General features: G+C 39.8%; 1 protein-coding gene across 2 annotated transcripts in view; it reads right to left on the bottom strand.

Annotated features, from left to right (window-relative positions):
- The window catches only part of NR1H4 (nuclear receptor subfamily 1 group H member 4), a 69,837-nt gene that overhangs the window by 29,059 nt on the left and 17,247 nt on the right, over positions 1 to 23,531 (bottom strand). For both annotated transcript variants that reach the window (XM_024256807.2, XM_024256806.2), the window contains exons 2-3: positions 22,796 to 23,161; positions 1,465 to 1,617 (exon numbers count right to left, since the gene is read on the bottom strand). In XM_024256807.2, coding sequence (XP_024112575.1) covers positions 1,465 to 1,617; positions 22,796 to 23,161 — 519 coding nt within the window. The remainder of the gene's footprint in view (positions 1 to 1,464; positions 1,618 to 22,795; positions 23,162 to 23,531) is intronic.

The raw sequence follows: 23,531 nt of genomic DNA, 5'->3' as shown, positions 1-23,531 counted from the left end.
TAAACTTATTGAGAAAAACAAATGTTAACATCCTTTAGGGAAATTTTTAAAATCCTATTAATTTTGAGAACAGTGCCAATTCCTGAGAATACAGTTAAAAATAAAAATAATACAAGGTGACATTAAAAATGTCTTTGAATGATCATACAATCAACCTCATTGATTTACACTTAAAGAGAGCTATTAAAAGTAATGTAAAACAATCTTCCCTTCATCCCATTTAACGTCCTTACTCTTTTCTCAATGCCAATAAAACAAAGTTCCAGGAATTTCTTTGTACAGGGAATTTATTTTATAGAACCATGAAATATCCGCATCTGTTACTGGACGAGTTTGTGTTCATAAATATTATAGACTGCTATATGTGGCTTCATGCAAAATGTCCTCAGCGCTCCAGCTGGAACAAGTTCATATTTAAGTGATGAGCTATATGAGCTGTGCAGTGTCAGAGTAAGTGTTTCCATTGCAAGATTGGATTCCAGCAGCAGCCCCTATTGCAGGCTCTCATTTCATGTATGCTAAGATGAGATTGTGATCAGCTACTATAAAATTTTCATCCACCCAGAGCTGGATTATTTACACAGACCTATTTTCCCCCAACCTGCATGCATTATTTCCCTGGGTCCATCCCAGTTGCCTGTACAGTTTGGTAACAATAGAACTGGAGTCACCTTCTGAAGGCTTTTATTTCATTTGGCATTCCCTGCCTGAATGCTGTCACCCCCTTGGTGACATTTGTTTGTCTATTTGTGTTTTGAGGAGAAACAGGACATATCTCAGAATCTGAGTGGTCTGTAGAATTTGCAGAATGAAAAATTAATTATGTTATATACTAGCATGCATTCCAATTTTTGATGAAGATTACAGTTTCTCACAAAGCCAGCAGTTAATACAGTGTCTCTTTATCAGATAGAAAGACAAAATTATATTAAAACTGGGAGTAGTTAATTTCCTGTGTAAACCTATACAAATTGGTTCAAAGCTGCACTAAGAGAAGACAGATTCTTAATAAAATGACTTGGTTTAGAACTCTATTTAGACAATTCAGAGGCAGTTATACCTTATAAAGCATTCTTATTTTTTTCCGCAATAGTGAATTTGTATGCTAATTAAGCAATAAATAATAAGTATATTAAAATCAAATTTAGAGGAAACTTTTAGATTGTCATTCGTAGCTCATTGAAGCACGTTATTTGAATGGTATGTTAATGCCACTGGGCTCCATGTATAGTTCACTGCGACAAAGAAAAACAAAAACAAAAAAAAACGCATTTCTTTTGGGTGACTAAAATGCTCTTTAGTTGACAGTTTGGACAATTTCAGTGGTTCATTACCCTTTTCAAGAACTTAGATGGCTTAGTAGGTTCCTTCTTTAATGTGTGAAGTAGCACTGTCGTGATGAGTTACCTGACATCTGCCTCCTTAAGAGATTTTTAGTGAAATGTAATTGCTTGAAGTGAATACCTGTATACATACATTCAGCCAACATTCCCATCTCTTTGCATTTCCTTAGTCGACACTCTTGACACTTTCTTCGCATGTACATATCCATCACACAGTTGCCCCCGTTTTTACACTTGTACACAGCGTTTTTGGTAATGCTTCTCCTGAAGAAACCTGTGGGAGAAACACTGAAAAGTGTAAAAAGTCCTCTCACAGCTTCTCAGGAAAAAAACAAGTTTGGATTGAGAGATGCCAGGACATTTTCTCACCAACTGCTGGAGAGCACCCAGGCCATCCTTGAGCACACCAGTGACAAATACTTTATATGACATTGTGTTGTTGAGAAGCCTGTTGTTTTTCATTTATCTCTCAGAAATAAAGACAAGTTTGAATTATAGCCTCTCTTAGGAAAAATGTGAATTTGTTTTCTAAGACAAATTACTTTCATAGATCTTTATTGGGGGACAATTCTATGCCAGTGAGCACTAAGTGCAGAGGGTACAAAGGCAAACAATTCACCCCTGGGCTCCAAGAGTTTAAAGGCTGGCTGAGGACAAAGACGCACAAACAACGAAACAAGTGAAATTACATGTTGCCTGGGCTCTAAAAGCTGCACTGCGGCAGAGCAAACACACAGATTCCTCAGTTTGGGATGAAGAGGTCAGGATAGGAAGTGAGCGTTGAGCGAAGTTTTGGAAAGTGAGTTGCTGTTAACCAGGCATTCAGAGAGAAAATTGCATTCAAGGTTTCAATTCAGTACTTTATATGCCAGCCTGGCATAATAATAAAAATGCCAACCTTGAGCTAAAAGCAAACATCTCCCCTGAGAAGGTATAGCACAGCTGCAGCCTGTTAACAGGTAAGATGCCTAGAGTGAAGAAGGGAGGTAACCGGCTTCAAATCTGCTTCTCCATTTCCCCACTTTCTGCTTTCTCCTCCATCTGACTAATCACAGTTCCTGACACTTTCAGAGTCAAGGAGGCAGTGTTGAATAGGGAGAGGATTGTGAGAGGTAAGAGAAGAAACGACCAGAAGGCGGTTACTTGCCTAGTATTGCTGTAAGCTGGTTTGTGCATAGCAAGTTTTCAAAGTTGTCTCTTTCTCCATTGGGTTGGGTTGTTTAGAGACTTCTCATCTTCGGGATACTTTCATCTGAACTTTGTTTTTTCTTTTTTTGAGACAGAGTCTTGCTCTGTCACCCAGGCTGGAGTGCAGTGGCATAATCTCGGCTCATGCAGTCTCCGCCTCCCAGGTTCAATGGATTCTCCTGCCTCACCCTCTGGAACAGCTAGGATGACAGGCGCCACCCACCATGGCCGACTAATTTTTATGTTTTTAGTAGAGATGGGGTTTCACCATGTTGGCCAGGCTGGTCTCAAACTCCTGACCTCAGATGATCTGCCCGCCTCAGCCTCCCAAAGTGCTGCGATTACAGGCATGAGCCACCACGCCCAGCCTCATCTGAACTTTTTTGATGAGGGCAAATACATCTCTATTCTAGCCCATGGTATGTGTCTCCTTCAACATCTAGGAATTTGGCGATTCACTCCACAATTTTTACACTGAGGTCACTCTATGTGGTTCTCTTCACATGGATCTAAGATAACCCCATAATGGCTTTCTCTGATCTAACAATCTCTGTGGAGCAGAGAAATCTCTCCCATTTATCCATGAGCAGTCAGCCACCTGGCTTCCTGCCTTTCAACTTCTCAGGTGAAAGTGAGACACAAAGTCCCCATGTCTGTCAGCTTCAGGGGATACATGTCAACCTACTCAAGTGATCGTCTTGAAGACTCTTTCATCGGGCTTGGGGCAATAGGACCTCTTTAGTATACATTTTGGGGGCACGAGGGGACACCATTTTCCAATCCTCACAAAGTTACTACACATTCCAGTGGTGGCCCAAGGGACAGACACTCCCACTTCCAACATTCTCCTTTGCAGTAGGGATGTAAGATTCACACAGCACACTAGTCACATGCTCCAAAATCTTTATAAGACCTCTGTATAATTTCCATCTCCTGATCTCTTCATTCCCTCAAAATAAGTGAGATGTTTAACTGGTTCTTGAATATCCACTGTGAAATTTCTGCCAGATGGGCTCACCTTGGAATGTAGCATCTAGTGTCTTCATGTCTCTGTTAAAATTGAGAGGAGTCCTTCCTATTTTAACAGACTGTTGGAATAATATCTAACATTTATTAAACACTTAGTAGCTATTGTTTGAACTACTTTACCTCCATTTACTGATTTAATTCTCATATCTTTTATGATGAAGACCGTATTATTTGTCCCCATATTATAGATGAAGAAAAAAAGGTACAGAGAGCTTAAGTACCTTGGCCATGATCACATGGTTAGTAGTTGGCTAGGAAGGTTCAAACCCAGGCAGTCATGCACTAAAGCCTGTACTCTTTACTGTCTTGCAATTGCCACCTTTGGGTCACAAGAGAGCAAAATAATTTACCGTTAAGTACCAACTATCTGAAAGCTGCACTCTCTGACCTGGGAAATACCAAGATGAATAAGACATTCCTTGTCTTCAGAGTTGCATACTTAGTTGGAATAAACAGAAGTAAATTTACAGCATAATATGAAATATGAGTGATAAGATAGCTAAACAAGGAATAAATTATTGAAATGTAGAAGCAGGTCCACACCATATGCTTGTAAAGATTGTTCCACATTTAAGGAGGAGAGGCAGCAATTACATTGCACCCATGTAGAGCTGCATATTTCTTATGACAATTTTTCAGCAGAAGGCACTTAAAAATTGTTCTAGTAAGATAAGTATAATATGACGATTTCCCAACTGCTAGAAGTCAAGCGCCCCGAAGAAAAGGCGTTGTATAGACTGGGAGTGATCCTGATTAATTAAGAGTAGCCAGAATCAGGGAAGGGTCCATGAAGGAAATAGAATTTGATCTGGGCTTTGAAGAACAAGTGAGGTTTTAGAAACATGGACCATGAGAGAGGAAAGACATTCGGAAAAATGAGCAAACACAGGGTGTTATGAAAATTCCAAGAAAGGGTAGATATTCCATCTTGGTGGCGGTAGGGTAGAGTACGGAGAGAATTAGTGGGAGATGGGTAAGCAGTTGTAATAGGAACACAATGTGATTAAGTGTCCTTGAATGCCAAGCAAAGGAGTTGAGCCTTTACCATGTTGAAAGAGGGAAGCCATTAAAGGCTTTGACAGGGGACAGTATGACCTAACCTGTATGTTGGGAAGCTTCTCGGAGCAAGGTAAAGGTGGAACGGGTATTGGAGACTAGAGAGAGGAGACTATTGCCATAATACATCTGAGAGGCTACCAACGCCTGAACTAAAGTGGGACAGAATAGAAAGGAGGAAACAGGGAGAACATCAGGTTTTGGTAACTCATGAAATATGAAAACAGAGGCTGAAGGAAAAGTTAGAGATGTCAAGGTTAAGAAAGTCATGGACTTGCTTGTGAATTTTTCAGCTGGTGTAAATTTCAGTAGGAAAGATCTTAACATTTTTCTAAATGTCAAATCCAACCAAATAAAGTCTAAAAAAAGACTTTGTGCTGCAGATCAGTGTTGATATTGAGAGTGCAAATACCAAAGCATGCATTTTAAGAGACTAAAAGCAAAAAGAGGGCTTTTTCTTTCCTGGTACCAAATCATGACCTCAATGTCCACTTGAGCCTACATGAATCAGCCTTCCTACTAATAATCTTCTGCCCCTCCCAGGAACGATTTCCTTTAAAACTGTCATAGATACTGATAGACAGCTTAATAGTTAACAGAATAAAGCTCTTTCTTCCAAGATGAGTCAAAGGAACAGTGCGTAGAACCATTCTGCAGGGTTTTTTGACTCTCGTATTAACGGAAAAAGAAATCATTATCATCTGAATAGCTGAATTAATTAGCTTTCACTCTGAGATAGCAACACAATATTATCATTATATCATTTAAATATGGGTACATATACTGTACTTATACTTATGCAAATCTATCCATACACATACCTCTGCCTCTTTCTTGTGCATATTCAACAATGCTCATATCAGAAAAGTCATTTGAAAATGAATGGAAAGGAAATTCACTGAGGAACAGAGCCTTGCTGGTAATACAGGATGAGTAGACAGGATTGTCATTGCCATCTGGGGAATGTGTAGCACCAATGGGATCCCTGGGGTAGCAAGCAAATAGCTATAGGATGGTACTTTTACGTGGATTCCTCAATTCTGCAGAACAGTGCACACTGCTTTTCTGCCTCTTTTTTTTTTCCCCCAGATGGAGCCTCACTCTGTTGCCCAGGTTGAAGTGCAGTGGTGTGATCTCAGCTCACTGCAACCTCTGCTTCCTGAGTTCAGGCAATTCTCTTGCTTCTTTATACTGGTGGAAGCCACATACCACACCCTATTCTCAAGCCATACACATATACGTGTGCATACACATGCACGTGCCAGACTCCAGTGACTGATACTGATAGCCACTGGTAGTAGGCCACCCATTACTTTGCAATCAATAAAATATTGGTTGATGTTGTAAAACTTTAAGGGTCTACAAGCTTTTAAAATAGCAGCAAACACATAGAGGTGAGTAACTAGAGATCTTTCCATTCAAGATGACCTAAATAGAGACAGCTTCCAGGTCTGTCTCCGCTTATACAGCACTTATTTTGTGCCAGGCACTGTTCTAAAATAGTAAATGGCAATTCATTTCCTATTGATAACAATCCAATGGGGCAGATACTACTATTATCTCTTTCTTTTTATTATTATTATTATTATACTTTAAGTTTTAGGAATACTATACAGCCATAAAAAATGAGGAGTTCATGTCCTTTATAGGGACATGAATGAAGCTGGAAACCATCATTCTCAGTAAACGATCGCAAGGACAAACAACCAAACACCACGTGTTCTCACTCATAGGTGGGAATTGAACAATGAGAACACATGGACACAGGAAGGGGAACATCACATACGATCATCTCTTTCTTACCAAAGAGGAGACTGAGTTACAAAGAGGTTAATTTCCTCAAGGTCCTGCAGAGAGCAAATGGTAGAGTTCAGATGTGTGAACCTTGATAAATTAACACCCTACACTCTTTTTATTCTTTATTTTTTAGACAAGGTCTTTCTCTGTCGCCCAGGGTGGATTGCATGGTGCAATCATAGCTCACTGCAGCCTCAAACTCCTGGGCTCAAGCGATCCTCTCACCTCAGCCTCCTGAGTAGCTGGGACTATGGGTGTATCCCACTATGCCCAGCTATTAATAATTTTTAATTTTTTAATAGAGACTGAGTCTAGCTATGTTGTCCAGGCAGGTCTCAGACTCCTGGGCTCAAGCAATCCTCCTGCCTCAACCTCCCAAAGTGTTGGGATTACAGGCATGAGCCACTGTGCCCACCTGACTCTGTGCTCTTAACCACTGCCTTATGCTGTCCTTTTAGTAGGAAGTTTACATTTTTAAAAATCATCCTGAGACATGAATCTACCCAGGTTTTACACAGCATGGCAAGTGCCCAGCCCATAACAAACTTGTTACCGTCCCCAGTTTGAGTTCATAAATGATTGTTTTGCAATAATTGTAGGAACATTAAGATGAAAGGATGACTGATTAAGGTGTTTATGTGTGCTTTTTTCTTGCTTCTATTGCTTTTTCATTTTCTTTTCCATCCCAAGAGGGTGGAAACTCTTGTTCACTTGCTGGGACAAAAGCTGCAATTTTTCTGTCTCTAAATAAAGATAACTCTCACATAGGATTTTTGTTTTCGACCTCTGTTTGAAACGGTTATATTGGATCATCTCAAAGGTGTTGGAGGTGAAGGGCAATGCTTGTAGAATTGGGAATGGGATGAGTCTGGGAGGTTCTGTGAGTATTGAACCAGCACTAATAAAGAGCTTCTAGAGGAGTGACAGATCTCTAATGATGTAGCTCTGAGACAAGGACAGGAAGATACTAAGAACCAAGGCCTTGAAAACCCTGGGGTAAGATGTCCATGCTGGACTGTGGCTAAGTTGTTCACTTTCAAGGGACAAATTCAAAGTTGAACATGATCCTGAGGTTTGCGCACGATCCTGGAGGAAGGAGTATTCTCAAACATAGACCAAATGAATTTCACATCAGCTGGGAGAGTTGTGAGCTTAGAAGAGATTAACTTTGATTTAGAGAAATATAGGAATATAACATATCTTACATCACAAAGCATTTCTAAAAGGTTACACATAAGGCAAATAGAAGACATAGAGGTGACTACGTAAAGAACTAAGTGAAAATGAACTAAAGGGAAATGAAAATACAATTTATCAAAATTTATGGGATGTGGCAAAAGCAGTGTTTACAGAGAAATTTATAGCATTAAAATGCATATATTGATTAAGATCTAAAATCAATAATCTAAGCTTTCACTTTAGGAAACTAGAAAAGAATAAATTAAATCCAAAATAAGCAAAAAAAAAAAAAACTAACTAAAAATTAGAGCAGAGATCAATGAAATTGAAAGTAAGAAAATGATAGAGAAAAACCACTGAAACCAAAAGCTGGTTCTTTAAATACATCAATAAAAATTAATAGTCGATAAAATAGATCTATAAAATTAATAAGGCTAGGCTAACCAAACCCAGCAAGGCTAACCAAGAAAAAAGAGAGAGAGAAGACACAAATTACCAATATCAGAAATGAAGGAGAGGCCCATTGTTACTAATCCCATGGACATTAAAAGGAAAATAGAGAAATATGAACAACTCCAAGCCTGCGAATTTGCTAATTTAGATGAAATTCCTGGAAAGATATACCCTACCAAAACTCAACAAGGAGAAATTGGTCATCAAAATAGGCCTATACAATTAAAGAAATTGAATCAATAATTAATAACCTAAAACAGAAAGCAACAGGCCCAGATGGTTTCACTGGTTTATTCTGTCAAGCATTTAAAGAAGAAATGATACCAATTCTGTACAATCTTTTCCAGAAAATAGAAGCAGAGGGAACACTTTCTAACTTATTTTATGAGGCCAGAATTACCCTAGTACCAAAACTATACAAAGACATTATAAGAATTTTTTCTCATTTTTGTTTTTAAATTTAGTGTGTTAGCATTTGTTTTTGTTTATTTTTATTTTTCTCTGGCATTGTGTTTTGATTTCATTATAAAGAATAGGTCATCAGGTGGACTTGGTCCATGATTTGGACCAAGCTTTTAATCAGCTTTTCCCAAATTTGAGCCTACCTCGGGACACCTTGACTCCAAACCCTATCATCCAACGTACTGCAGGACCTCTCAGGCATCTCTGCTGAGGATACCCATATTGGCAATTACTGGCTCATCAAGACCATCGACCAGGGTAACTTGGCCACCATGCAGTTGGCCTGACACACCCTAACTAGGAAAGAGGTAGCTGTGCAGATCATTGATAAGACCAAATGGAACTCCTTTAGACTCCAGAGACTGTACAAGAACTGCATGCTGCTGTGCATGCAGCCACAGTGGGGCCGAGAGAACTCAGTACAGTGGAAGATGGAGGTGTGAAAATTGCTTTGGAGATATCTCAACCAGTTTCCATTTAAGCATATATCCCAGACTTCCAAGTCTTTTAAAAGCATCGTCTCCAAAATAACTGATGAGTTTAAGCTTTAAAAGGCTGCCAAGAGCCACCTGGGAGACAAGAGGAGGGGCTGGCCATCTTCCCCATATCCCCAAGCCTTCCACCTCAACACTCCCTCTTCAAAACGCAGAGATTGGAGAGGTGTGTCCCCCAGGGCATTTCTTCCCACCAGCCCCTTCTTTTTTTCTTCCATGTTTGTTGGGAGGGAAGATGGTACTACAGAAATAAATAAAGACTATCCACACAACAAAGAAAGAAACGACAAAATACAAAAAGCAAAGAAAACTGAAGTGGTTCTTAGGGGTTGCCTCTAGGAGCAGTTGAAGAGGGTGGGGATGGGGCTTTTTTCTGATGATATGCCCTTCTTACCATCCGACTTTGGAATCACATGCACTCATTGCTTTGACAAAATGCTTATTAAGTGATGAAGGAGTCTAAAGGAGTAGAAAGCAAAAACCCACTGACACCATCAGACCTACTGGGTTTCTGCTGAGAGGATGAGGACGGGGTTATGATGAGGACAGCCAAGCTGTGCTGGAGTTTGGCTTTGGATACCTTCAGTGACCATTTAAAGTGCCAGTTAGGCAAACCCCCAGAAGCTGGTGGCCCACAGTGACTGGCACCTGCTCCCCAGCATCTTCCCTGGGGTTCCTAGGGGTATTCTGGGTTCCTAATAGGTGAATTCCAGCACTGGGAGGTGCCTGATGCTTCTTGTAGCTACCTGAGCCCAAGTGAATTCGTTTGCTCTGTGGGGTTAAACCTTTCACCTTCAAACTGCTGCTTAAATGCCTATTTCCATTTTTTCTTGGGTGTAGATTTGTAACTTTTCTCATTTAGTAATTTATGCTTTAAGATGTTTCTTTTTATCACTACTTATACATATTGCTTACATGTTTGCTTTAAACATTTTTTCTTGTTTAAATTTAGTTTTTATCATCTTAGTTTGTCTTGTCTCATCACCTATATGTTTATGTGAAATGTCAGTTCATATCCCCTGGAAATCATCTTATTACCATTGCATTTTTCTATATATTCTTTTCGATACTCTTTTACTGATTTTATATTTCTTAATCTTTTTGTTTGCTTGACTGTTTTCTCTTTTTTTCTACTTCAGCTGAGTTATGTAGACTGTTTTTCTGCTTTTGCTTTAGAATGGTGACTATGAAGGCAAGAATTTGGTCTGGTTTGCTCACCAAGGCATCTCCTATGCTTAGAATAGAGCCTGGCATACAAATTGGTACTTAATAATATTTGCTGAATAAAGAATTGGGTTAATTAATAGGAAGAGGGAGAGTTTTGAAAACAGTGTATGACCCAAACTGGGGAGGCTGGATGAACAGAGGAATAACAAATAAGAATTCACCAACAAAATCACATCTAATGACTACTGAGCACATAAGAGTGCCAGGTACATCAAGACTAAAACCCCAAAAGCAAATGCAACAAAAACAAACAAATAAATAAATGGGACCTGATTAAACTAAAAAGATTCTACACAGCAAAATAAATAATCATCAGAGTAAACAGACAACCCACAGAATGGGAGAAAATATTTGCAAACTATGCATCCGACAAAGTACTAGTATCCAGAATCTATAAGAAACTCAAATAAATCAGCAAGGAAAAATCAAGTAATCTCATCAAAAAGTGGACAAATGACATGAATAGACATTTCTCAAAAGAACACATACAAATGGCCAAAAAACACATGAAAACATGCTCAGTATCACTAATCATCGGGGAAATGCAAATTAAAATGACAATGAGATACTACCTTACTCCTGCAAGAATGCCCATTTTAAAAAAGTCAAAAAATAATAGATTTTGGTGTGGATGTAGTGAAAGGGGAATGCTTTTCACTGTTGGTGGGAATGTAAATTAGTGCAACCTGTATGGAAAACGGTATGGAGATTTCTTAAAGAACTGAAAGTAGATCTACCATTCGATCCAGCAATCCCACTAGTGAGTGTCTACCCAAAGGAAAAAAAGTAATTAGATAAAAAGACACATGCATATGTATGTTTATTGCAACCCAATTCACAATTGCAAAGATATGGAACCAATCTAAGTGCCCATCGACCAATGAGTGGATAAAAAAACTGTGGTATATATACACCATGGAATACCATTCAGCCATAAAAAGGAATAAAATAATGTCTTTTGCAGCAACTTGGGTGGAGCAGAAGGCCATTATTCTAAGTGAAGTAACTCAGGAATGGAAAACCAAATGCCATGTGTTCCCACTTACATGTGGGACCTAAGCTATCAGTAGGCAAAGCTATACAGAGTGTATAATAGACTTCAGAGACTCAGAAGGGAGGAGGGGAGAAAAGTGTGGGATAAAAAACTACATATTGGATAAAATGTATACACTCTGGTGACGGGTACACCGAAATCTCAGAATTCATCAATATACAATTCATTCATGTAACAAAAAACCATTTGTATGACTGTACCCCCAAAAGCTATTGAAATTAAAAAAAAATACTTTTTATAAAGAGTGTCAGGTACAGAGCTAGATATTTTAAAAATAATATCCAATTTTTTTAAATTCACAACAACCCAATGATAATAGTAATAATAGCAGGCAATGATTGAGGATTTTCCATTAGGAAGAACTCTGTTAAGTACTTTACAGGTATCAATTTATTTAATCCTCATGACAATCTATAGATACCTGCTTCAAAAGACTGTCCTGAAGATTAAACGAATTAGTACATATAAAGCCTCCCAGAACAGTGCCTGCATATAGTAATTACTTGATATAGGTTATCAACATGATTATTACTATCATCATCATCACATCACCAACATTACCATCATCATCACCATCATCACCATCACCATCATCATTATCACCACCACCATCACCATCACCATTATCATCATCACCATCATCATCATCATCTCCTCATCTTTATCATCATCTTCATTGTTGTCCTTATCTTACAGGTGGGGAGTCTGAAGCTCAGAAAGGTTAAGTAATTTAGGACACCTGGGAAGAGAATCATCTGGGATTGGAAACCATGTTGTTCGCCTTCAGGGTCCTACTCTTCCCACGATTTTCATAACACTTACTACAAAATGCTTCCAGTGCAGTGAAATAGTTTGGAACCCCATCTTGCATCATACTCCAAGATAATTTGACTTCTAGAATTCACTAGGATCATTATTAAATTGTATAAAATCAGACCTCACTTTATCTTAAATAGGATGTCAATAAGTTTATATATAGGTCAGCACTCCTCAGCTTTCACAAATGTCCATAAACAAAGGATCCCTTGGAAACACTACATCCATTCTATACTGGAATAGTTTCAATACTTTTGGAAGCTTTTTTAAAACTTCAAAGCTAAGTCTAATGCTGGTTCACGATCTTATACAAAAATATATTCAGAAAGGCAGTAGGGTCACTCATTTACTCAGACAGCATCTTTTAGGAATTCTACCATCCTCGGATGTGTGAAGACTCTCCTGGCGTTGAAACAAATGTGACAGACACTGACCTATTTGGAAATGCAGCCATTTGAAATTTTCAGTTAGATGCTGATCGGTTTTGTTGGTTGAGGTTTGAGGTTTGAATCAAAATTCATTCAGACATTAGCACATTTCCATATGCTGCACTGATAACTGAGGGCAAAAGAAAGCTCTTGATTTAATCTAGTGCTGAGAAAGTGGCAGTCATTGTCACTCTGCATGATGCTTGTGTTCCGAAGTTATTACTTACAAAAACTGAAAACCATCATTTCTCTCATTGATGCTATAAATACTTATGACAAATAAAAACACCGAGACAAATTAAAATATTTTTAGTGGAACCAGAAAAAGAGACCAATGTAATGAGGAAATTTAACCCTGATCTTTGTTTTGTTTCTAAGGTTGTTTTTTTTTAATTCTCTTGTGTTTTCTTTGTTTGTTTTAAGTATCACAGGACTGACAAATCTTCAGTGAAATACTAAAGCAAGAGAGCTGGTAAATTCTAATATATAATATAATATAATATAAATCTTGTACAATCCACACAAATGCCCTGCAAAATAGATAATATCCCCATTTTGCAGATCTGAGGCTCAGAGAAATAAGTATTGCATGGTCTTAAGAATTAGCTAGCTTTATATCTACTGCACCTCCCTTCTAGTCTAGTGAACATTCTATTACCAGAGAGGCAGGAAAGTAGAACATAACCTTGCCCGGACTTCCTTCGCAGCTAACATGGTGGATATGATTTAAGCTCTCCCATAGAGATGCCCTTGTAAGACTTTGGAAAGGAGAAGCAAGCTGTTCTTCTGTTGTTTCTACTGGTAAGCGGGATTGTGGAGTTTTGCTGTGGCAGCATCCTGGCTTCCAGTCACTAGCTTTGAGGGTATTGAAAGGCAGGGGACAGGGTATTCATCGTTTGTAGGTGCAGATTTGGCAGAAAAGCCCCGTCTCTGGAACTAGTGATTGCCAGTGAAGGTAACTTCCTGATCCCTAGATGGCAGCTGAGGTGGTGTCTTCCTGGAGCCAACAGTCCTGAGGTGGCTTCCTGAGTCCCCATTTTCTTGATTTTGGCAGAAGAGCAACTGGCGGGCCAGTTCTGCAGTGTGGCTCTGAGCATCTCCTGGAAACTCAGCATAGATCCTGTTACTCTGACTCTTCCAACTTCTGTATTAATTCTTTTCTGCTTGGATTGTTGGTTTCTGTTTTATTTCGCTGAACTCTAACCAGTAAATATTAAGTAACTTATTTATTCAGCCAAGAAGTGCAGAGCCTAGATTCAATGTGAGCTTGTCAGCCCCCAAAGCCCGTGCTCCTTTTGATGGAAAGTTACAGAGTAAAATTCGCTTTGCATCTGCTGAGTGCAGATATCCAAAAGATGTGCATGGGGGAAGTGGGTTATGGGGTTGGCGGGGAAACCAGGTTGGCTGAGCAGCTCCCACAAGATCTGCAGGCATGAGGCATTGGTCCTCTGATGTGCGTTCCACCCTATTCTGTCCTTCTCTGGTTTTCCTCACAGCCCTTCCTCATTCCTCCATTCACTAAGCTAGGATAATTTTTATTTGTTTTCACAGGAGAACACGTAAGGAAGATAAAGGAGCCTGTTTTTGGCTTCTCAGACACCAGAGCTTAAGCCCCCAGTCCTGAAGACCAGATGAAACTTATTCAAGTTGGGAGGAAGCAGACAACTAAAGAGGAAGTCAAAGAGCTAAGACATGTTAGGTACCTGAGAAGGTCCTGAGCTCTGTCCTTCCCAACTCCCTATTCCCAGACAGAATTCCAGGATAGGTGGATTGAGAGATGATAGAAACTCCACGTCATTTGGGATCCTGGAAGACAAGGATTCTTATGCCATTTCCTAGGTAGAACTGGAGAAACCCCCAGGGTTCTCTGCACCCAGCATGGCATAGAGCAGATGAAACGGTGGCATGGTTTCTCTGGGCAGCCAGGCATCCCAACACAGCACTGAAGCAACATCAGAACCCACCCACCTGAGCTGAATGAAGGAGACAGCCAGGGCCAGACATGATGGAGGAGTGTGCTCAGGACCCCAGGATGGGGCCACAGAGACCTTTCCCACTGGTGACTGAAGACCAAATAGAACAGCACTCCAACAGATCTCGGACTGTGCCAACAGCTGTGGCACCAAGCCCCACCCAGCCCCACTCCCCAGTGCCCAATCCCTCCACAACCCTCCCTTAATCCTGGTACTTAGATAAACCCCCAGAAGAATTTTGGCGGTGGTAAATGGAATGATCCTGAATAAAATGAAATAAAGTTTCCACCAGAGCTCGAGACTGAATTAAATCCAATTTTAAAAAATAAAGTTACATTTCTCTCACATACGGGCTGTGAGTTGAGTCTTGTGCTCATTCACTACACAGCTTCCAGTTAATTCATACACCAACCCTTAAGAGTCATGGGTCAAGTCCAGGCGTGGTGGCTCATGCCTGCAACCACAGCACTTTGGAAGGCTGAGACGGGTGGATCACTTGAGGTCAGGACTTCAAAACCACCCTGGCCAACATGGTGAAACCCCATCTCTACCAAAAATACAAAAATTAGCTGGGTGTGGTGGCTGGTGCCTGTAATCCCAGCTACTTGGGAGGCTGAGGCAGGAGAATCACTTGAACCCAGGAGGTGGAGGTTGCCGTGGGCCGAGATTGCCACTGCGCTCCAGCCTGGGTGACAGAGCGAGAGTCCATCTCAAAAAAAAAAAAAAAAAAAAAAAGAGTCATTGGTCAAGAACAGTGTTCAGCAAACTGCAGCCAGCCCACTGTCATTTTTTTTTCCTGCCTATTTTCGTAAGTATAGCTTACTGAAATATAGCTATGTTCATTTTCTATGTGGCTGCCTTTGCACTCCCGTAGCAGAGTTGATTAGTTGCAACAGAGGCTGCTGTGGTGTGAAGCCTCAACTTGTTACTGTCTGGATGTTTACAGAAAAAAATGTGCCAGTCCCTGGTGTAGAACATGGGCCCTGCCTGACTCCAACCCAACCTCTCCCTTGCATGCTTGTCCTTTTCCTGACACCATCGGGGCAAAGTCTCAAAACAAAATCAATGGAAAAATTTTGCCTTTCTCTGCTCTTAAAAATATATTTATGTCCAAATCCAGCTTCTCCTTCCTAAACCTCCCCAAAGGTTGGCTCTCTTCTGACTACTTTCTCCATCTCCTTGCCTTCTGTGATCCTGCACTTCCTTGTAGACGTCTATCTTGATTACTTCTATTCTATATCCTTTGTGGGCTTCTCTTCCCTTGACCACATTTAAGGTAAGTGTTTTCCAGGGTTGTCCTTGGCCCACTGGTCTCACTCTATTTATCCTGCCATGCCCCAGAACTCTTCGCAGGTGGACCAAGTTTCACTTGGTCATAAGCGCAGTTCACAAGACAGAAAGACAAATTCACTTCTAAGGAGGTAAGCCATCCAAAGTTAGTGACTTTAGGGATTCATTCCCTTGGCCTAGACACTACTGATTCTTTAACACCTAAACGGACTGCTTTGTTTTCTTTCTCTCGCCACTGAATTAGTCAGTATTACCCTTGAGCAAACAACTGAAGAGCAGAACAATCACTTAGTGGACTACCAATAAAAGGCATCATAGCCTAGTGGTCAATCATACAGGTTCTGGAGTTCGATTATAAGCTATAGTTTTGAAGCTCTTACTAGCTATGAAAACTTGGGTAAGTAGATTAACATCTTATGCTTCAGCGTCCACTTCCATAAAATGGGCATAAGGCACTCAACACCACTAATCATCAGGAAAATGCAAATCAAAACTACAATGAGATATCACCTCACTCCATTTAGAATGACTATCAAGAAATCAAAAGATAATAAGTTTTGGCAATGATGTAGAGAAAAGTCAACCCTTACTGCTGCTAGGAGTATAAATTTGTGCAGTCATAATGGAAAACAGTATGACGTTTCCTCACAAAATTAAAAATGTAACTACCATATGATCCAGGAATCCCACCACAGGGTATATCTCCACAGGAAATGAAATCAGTATGTCAAAGAGATATCTGCACTCCTATGTTTATTGCAGCATTATTCACAATGGCCAAGATAGAGTATCAGCCTAAGTGTTCATCAATGGATGACTGGATCAAGAAAATGTGGTATGTATACATAATGGAATACTATTCAGCCATAAAAAAGAATGAAATCCTGCCATTTGTGATAACATGGATGAGCCCAGAGGATATTACATTAAGTGAAATAAGCCAAGCACAGAAAGACAAATACCATATGATCTCACTTATATGTAGAATCTAAAACGTTGTTCTCATGGAAATAGAGAGTGGAATAGTAGTTATGAGAGGATGAAGAGGATGGAGGGAAAAGGGGACAGTGAAATTAGTCAACGGGTCCAAGAATAGTTAGATAGAAAGAATATGTCTGATGTTCTATTGCATAGCAGCATGACTAGAGTTAACAATAATGTACTGTGTATTTCAAAATAACTAGAAGAGAGGTTTTTTAATATTCTCATAATGAAGAAATGATAAATTAAGCTGTTAGATGTGCTAATTACCCTGATTTGATCATTACACAATTATACACGTATCAAAACATGTTGTAACCCATAAATATGTACAATTATTATGTCAATCATAAATTTAGGAAAATAAAATAAAATGGACATAAGGTATGAGAATTAATAAGTTTATTACTAAAGTATAGTAAACACATCACACAAGATATTAGCACTGGCATCTCTATATCTTAGCTTGTTTTGGAAATGATATGCTTATTCCTCACTTTAAAATAGACACAATAATTCCTACTTTCCATAGTTGCTGTAAAGATCAGAGAGAATGTTTCCAAAACGCCTACCATAAGAATTAGCATGTCATTGGCCAGGCGCGGTGGCTCACGCCTGTAATCCCAGCACTTTGGCAGGCCGAGGCGGGCGGATCACGAGGTCAGGAGATGGAGACCATCCTGGCTAACACGGTGAAACCCTGTCTCTACTAAAAATACAAAAAATTAGCCGGGCGTGGTGGCAGGCACCTGTAGTCCCAGCTACTCGGGAGGCTGAGGCAGGAGAATGGCGTGAACACGGGAGATGGAGCTTGCAGTGAGCCGAGATCATGCCACTGCACTCCACCCTGGGCGACAGAGCAATACTCTGTCTCAAAAAAAAAAAAAAAAAAAAAAAGAATTAGCATGTCGTCAGCACTGAAATTTGTAGGTTCAAAAGTATGTATATTGGAATTTTTCTTTTGAATCAGATTTTCAGAATAAATTATGCGTGTTCTTTTCTGCTTCTTTCTCTCCTAGCAGGAAACATGACTTAGATTAGGCTTTGTGTCTTTCCAGTCCAGGTTTCAAGTCTACATTTTTTTCTACTGAATTGTGCTTTTGATGACCTCATGGAGAGTAGCATTCCTCCTGTTCTCTTTTCCCATCTTTTGGGCCCCTTTCCCAGAAATTCTGATTCAGTAAGTCTGGGGTAAAACCCCACATTCTATAAATTCTCTAGTGATACTGATACTGCTGGTCCAGGTACTATGCTTTGAGTAGCACTGGTCTACACAGACAAGTTGAAGTGGCTTTAGGTAATCTGAATCTATGTCAAATAAATCTTGTTAAACAACTCACGATGATTTGAGCATCAACATTTATCAATATAAGCAGAAAACACTCACATTGCCATTACACGATATGTAAATTAATTCTAGGACCATAACAATAATAACAATAGACATCTATTGAGTTTTGACTATGTGCCACACTTTTTTCTAAGGCCTTTACACATATTAAATTTATTTTTTACATTTTTATTTTATGCCAGTCTTTAAAAAACTAATAATTACATTCTCTGGATCATATCTATGATCATCTTATACTGATATTCAAACTAATCACCCTCAGTTTTTTTTGTGCCCATTAACAGCAAGAAATATGACTTGTTTGTCAAGAACTAAGACAGGCCGGGCACAGTGGCTCATGCCTGTAATCCCAGCACTTTGGGAGGCTGAGGTGGGTGGATCACCTGAGGTCAGGGGTTCGAGACCAGCCTGGCCAACATGGTGAAACTCCATCTCTACTAAAAATACCAAAATTAGCTGGGCATAGTGGAGGGTGCCTGTAAGCCCAGCTACTCAGGGAGGCTGAGGCAGGAGAATCACTTGAACCCATGAGGCAGAGGTCGCAGTGAGTGGAGATCATGCCATTGCCCTCCAGCCTGGGCAACAGAGCAAGACTCTGTCTCAAAAAAAAAAAAAAAAAAAGCTTTGACAAAATGGCAAAGGTAAACTTCATATGCCCGAGATGTACCCAGCTCAGGGATGGCCAAATGGAGCTCTGGATGAACAAAGGTTTGGTTGAATCAATTGTTGGAAGAGAGAAAAGCAGTGGAGAATTGAGGCCTCATATGACACGTGGTCTAGGGATACCAAACTCAAAAGAACCTGAGTTTGGTAACATTTTGAGCAACAAAACCATACAATCTAATATACTTCCTTATTTTATTGGTTTTGTAGTTTTGTTTGTATGTAATTTTGTAAATTTGTGTTTGTTCTTTTATGTATAGAAATTTTTCAGTGTATAAAAGATGATACACAATATAATATAGCTATTATAATATAATATAGCTTATGCTATAATTGCTTAATAGCATAAGTAATTCATTAAAAGTAATTTAAGTCAACATTAGAGGCACCCAAGAAATATTATATCTTCCCTCAAGAAATCTCCAGGTGTATCTCAAGTTTGAGAAGCTCTATATTATACTTTTCACTGAATAGTCTCTCTCAGTGAGTCTCAACTGGGGTAATTGTAACCCCAGAGGACATTTAGCAATGTCTGTAGACACTTTTGGTTGTCACAAGTCGGGGGTTGCTACTGGGATCTAGCGGATAGAAGCCAGGGCTACTACTAAATATCCCACAGTATGTACAAGACATACCCCCACAACAGAGTTTTTCAGCCTAAAATGTCGATAGTGTCAGGGTTTAAAAACTGTGGTCTATCTTTCCCTTTCATCAGTTCATAGCAATAGGAGGGAGTACATGAATTATAGATACTTTTTAACTTATGAAATTTATAAACTTGCTTAGAAGATGAAACAGGTAGATATGAAATAATCAGAATATTATAAATATGGTACTACAGATTCAGAGGATTTAAGGAAGGACTTCTGAAGCCAGCTAATACAGTGTCCCATCTAACATACAAATTTCCTGTACTCAAACCTGTTTGTCTAACCTCTTTTTGAATTCCTATAATAATGAGAAGTTCATTACCACCTAAGGCAAAAATCCAATTTCATTGTTGGGACAATTCATGTTAGTGCTAAAAAAATAATTCTTGAATTAGGCCTCAAAAGATGCCACCCTATAAGCTTCATCTTCTGGTCTTAATTTGCCCTCCAGTGTAAGAGCCCCAGTCACTTTTTGACTAGAGCTACTACAAAGTTCGTTCTTTTTCTTTCATGTGGATCAGCAGTTGGTTTCTCAAACCTAACTGTAGAAGTTTTATTTTTGTTTAATTCCAGTTCCAGGCTTGTCATTTGGAAACTACTTTATTTTACTTCCCTTCCCTTCCCTTCCCTTCCCTTCCCTTCCCTTCCCTTCCCTTCCCTTCCCTTCCCTCTCCCTCTCCTTCCCTCCCCTCCCCTCCCCTCCCGTCCCCTTCCCTTCTTTCAAGACGGAGTCTCACTCTGTCACCCAGGATGGAGTGCAATGGCGCAATCTCAGCTCACTGCAACCTCCACCTTCCGGATTCAAGGAATTCTCCTGCCTCAGCCTCCCAAGTAGCTGGGACTACAGGTGCACGCCACTATGCCCAGCTAATTTTTGTACTTTTAGTAGAGATGGGGTTTAACCATGTTGGCCAGGCTGGTCTTGAACTCCTGACCTTAGGTGATCCCCCCACCTCAGACTCCCAAAGTGCTGGGACTTACATAAGTGAACCACAGCGCCCGGCCTATTTTATTTTTCTAACCAATTGGAAATGTTTTCCTCCTTTATTCCACACCATTTTAAAATCTGTAACATAAGCAGATCTCGATATCCACAGCTCCGCCAGCTCAAAAAGATCTGCCACTTCATATAGGAATTGAGGGTAATATTTACTTTTTATCATTCAGAGATGGGGAAGAATTAAGTATTGTAAAAAAAATTTTAATGTGTTTTTGCAAAGTAGAGGCTGATTAATTACATACCAGTGATGAACATGGTTTTTCATTGTGTCATTCAAAAGACATTTATTCCATATATACTATGTACCAGGAACTGTGCTAGGTGCTATGAGTAGCAATATAGGTAGAGAAGACTTAATCTATGCTTCCAACGAATGTGTAAGTTCATTTACCTATTCAAATGTGACTCTCCACAAAAAGGTTGACATTCTGAAGGCCATAAATGGGATCTTTTAAGTTTTCTTTATAGATCTGCTTTAGTTTGTAAAGTTGGTGTATAAATGCTTCTTTATTTAAAAAAAATTCTAACAATATCATACCCAGTTTTTAAGAAGTGACTAATATGGCTTTACACAATCTGATCATTTGAACTTTCAAAGGTTTGAAACGTCCTTGAGCCGATCTTATGTGACTGGGTCCTCTGTTTATTTCTGTGGCAACCATCAGCATCTGGGAACCCCAGTGTGTCACACCATCTGAAAGATTCTGCTCAAGAGATAGTTTTTATTCAGTGTTCAATGTTCTAGATGCTAGCAGAGTGCCCGACCCATGGTAGGTGTTCCCGAAATATTTGTTTAATGAATAAATACCACAATTATCTGTGCCTTAGTTGAGACAGTAATCACATGGGACTTTACATTGTCTTTTTTTTTTTTTGGAGACGGAGTCTCTCTCAGTTGCCCAGGCTGGAGTGCAGTGGCGTGATCTCGGCTCACTGCAACCTCCGCCTCCCAGATTCACACCATTCTCCTGCCTCAGCGTCCCGAGTAGCTGGGACTACAGGCACCCGCCACTACGCCCAGCTAATTTTTTTGTATTTTTAGTAGAGACGCGGTTTCACCATGTTAGCCAGGATGGTCTCGTTCTCCTGACCTCATGATCCACCCGTCTTGGCCTCCCAAAGTGCTGGGATTACAGGCGTGAGCCACTATGCCCGGCCTACATTGTCATTTTTATATTTCATTTATTATATTTTATTTATCTTAAATGGATTGCAATTTTGTTATGATTTCCCTATAGCATCCATCACAGAACTATATTACTGCTAAATAAAATATACATTTTTTGAGGCAGGGTCTCTCTCTGTCACTCAGGCTGGAGGGCAGTGGCATGATCATGGCTCACTGCAGCCTCAACCTCCCAGGCTCAGGTGATCCTCCCACTTCTGCCTCCCAAAGTAGCTGGGACAACATGCGTGCTCCACCACACATGATTAATTTTTGTATTTTTTGTAGAGATGGAGTTTTCCCATGTGGCTCTATCTAGTCTCGAACTCCTGGACTCAAGCGATCCACCCACCTCAGCCTCCCAAAGTGCTGGAACTACAGGCGTGAGCCACCATGACTAGGCTAAATTAAAAAAAAAAAAAAAAATTATTTTTTGAGACGGATTTTCACTCTTGTTGCCCAGGCTGGAGTGCAATTGCTCACTACAACCTCCGCCTCCCAGGTTCAAGCGATTCTCCTGCCTCAGCCTCCTAAGAAGCTAGAATTACAGGCACCTGCCACCACACCCGGCTAATTTTTGTATTTTTAGTAGAGACAGGATTTCACCATGTTGGCCAGGCTGGTCTTGAACTCCTGATCTCAGGTGATCTGCCTGCCTTGGCCTCCCGAAGTGCTGGGATTACAGGCGTGAGCCACCGTGCCCGGCTTAAAATATTTTTTGTAATATAAGCTATTATTACTTGGCTCTTTCTTTCTCTCTCAATTCACTAAAGTACATGAAAAAATATTTTTAAATATTTATTGAATAAAGTTGTATTCTTCTAGATCTTAATTTTAAAAGAGATGAGTTCATCACTTTCTTCTTTCTTTTTTAAAAAAACAACAAAAACAAAACCTACAGCAAATTCAATTTAATCATAAGTTCCCTTTAGCTATGTGTGAGGTTGTGAAAAGGAAAAAAGCTAAATACTCTAAGCTAGATATTCCAACAGTCTTAAACATTAAGCTAAACACTCTAACAGTCTTTTCCTACAGATCTGTGACTGCACAACAAAGGTGAGGAGGTAGGAGGAGGTAGGAGCAGAGGAGGAGAAAATGGGAAGTTGCCTGGGAAAAGGGAAGCAACAAGTTCAAGGGATTTCAACAACCAATATAGTAAAACCTGAAGGAGAAAACTGCCAATCAAAGATGCTTACCTTTGCACCCCTCACAGGTCAGTGCGTTATAGTGGTATCCAGAGGCTCTGTCTCCACAAACAACACACAGCTCATCCCCTTTGATCCTCCCTGCTGACGCGCCCATGCGGGGCTTCTTTGTTACAGGCATCTCTGCTACCTCAGTCTCTCCCTGGTAGAGAGTCTCAGCTGGCATTCGCCTGAGTTCATATATTCCAGGAGAGTACCACTCTTCAGGCTGCTGGGGGTAGAAACCCAGGTTGGAATAATAGGATGATGAGGAAATCTGTGGTTGAACTTGGGGAAACTGAACATTGCTGTATTGCGAGTATGGTTCCACTTCCAGGTTCTGTCCCAGAGGACCTGCCACTTGTTCTGTTAAAACACCTGAACAAAAGTGACAATAAAACTGGAATGAATGTCATCATTCTGGAAATTAGAGAGGCAGTTTGGTGTAATGGTTAGGAGTGTGGGCTCTAAGAAAAGATTGAAACATTTAACTACATAAAAGTTGAGAACTTCTTTAGAGTATATATATAAAATATAATTAAATGGCAAATTAAAAATTCAGAAAAATATCTGCAACATAGAGGACAGACTCATCTCATTAATGTATAAACAGCTCTTGAAAACCAATAAGAAAATATTTGAGAAGCTATGGGAAAAGGGATAAAGGAAAGGAAGAGTCAATGTTAGAAATATAAACATAAGTGTTTTGTAAACAGAAAAATGTGCTCACCTTTGCCAATAGTTAAAT

The sequence above is a fragment of the Pongo abelii genome, chromosome 10 (genome assembly GCF_028885655.2).
Source record: "Pongo abelii isolate AG06213 chromosome 10, NHGRI_mPonAbe1-v2.0_pri, whole genome shotgun sequence".
In the NCBI taxonomy this organism is placed as follows: domain Eukaryota; kingdom Metazoa; phylum Chordata; class Mammalia; order Primates; family Hominidae; genus Pongo; species Pongo abelii.
The sequence above is the reverse complement of the archived record's forward strand: the minus strand, read 5'-3'. Positions and strand labels throughout refer to the sequence as shown.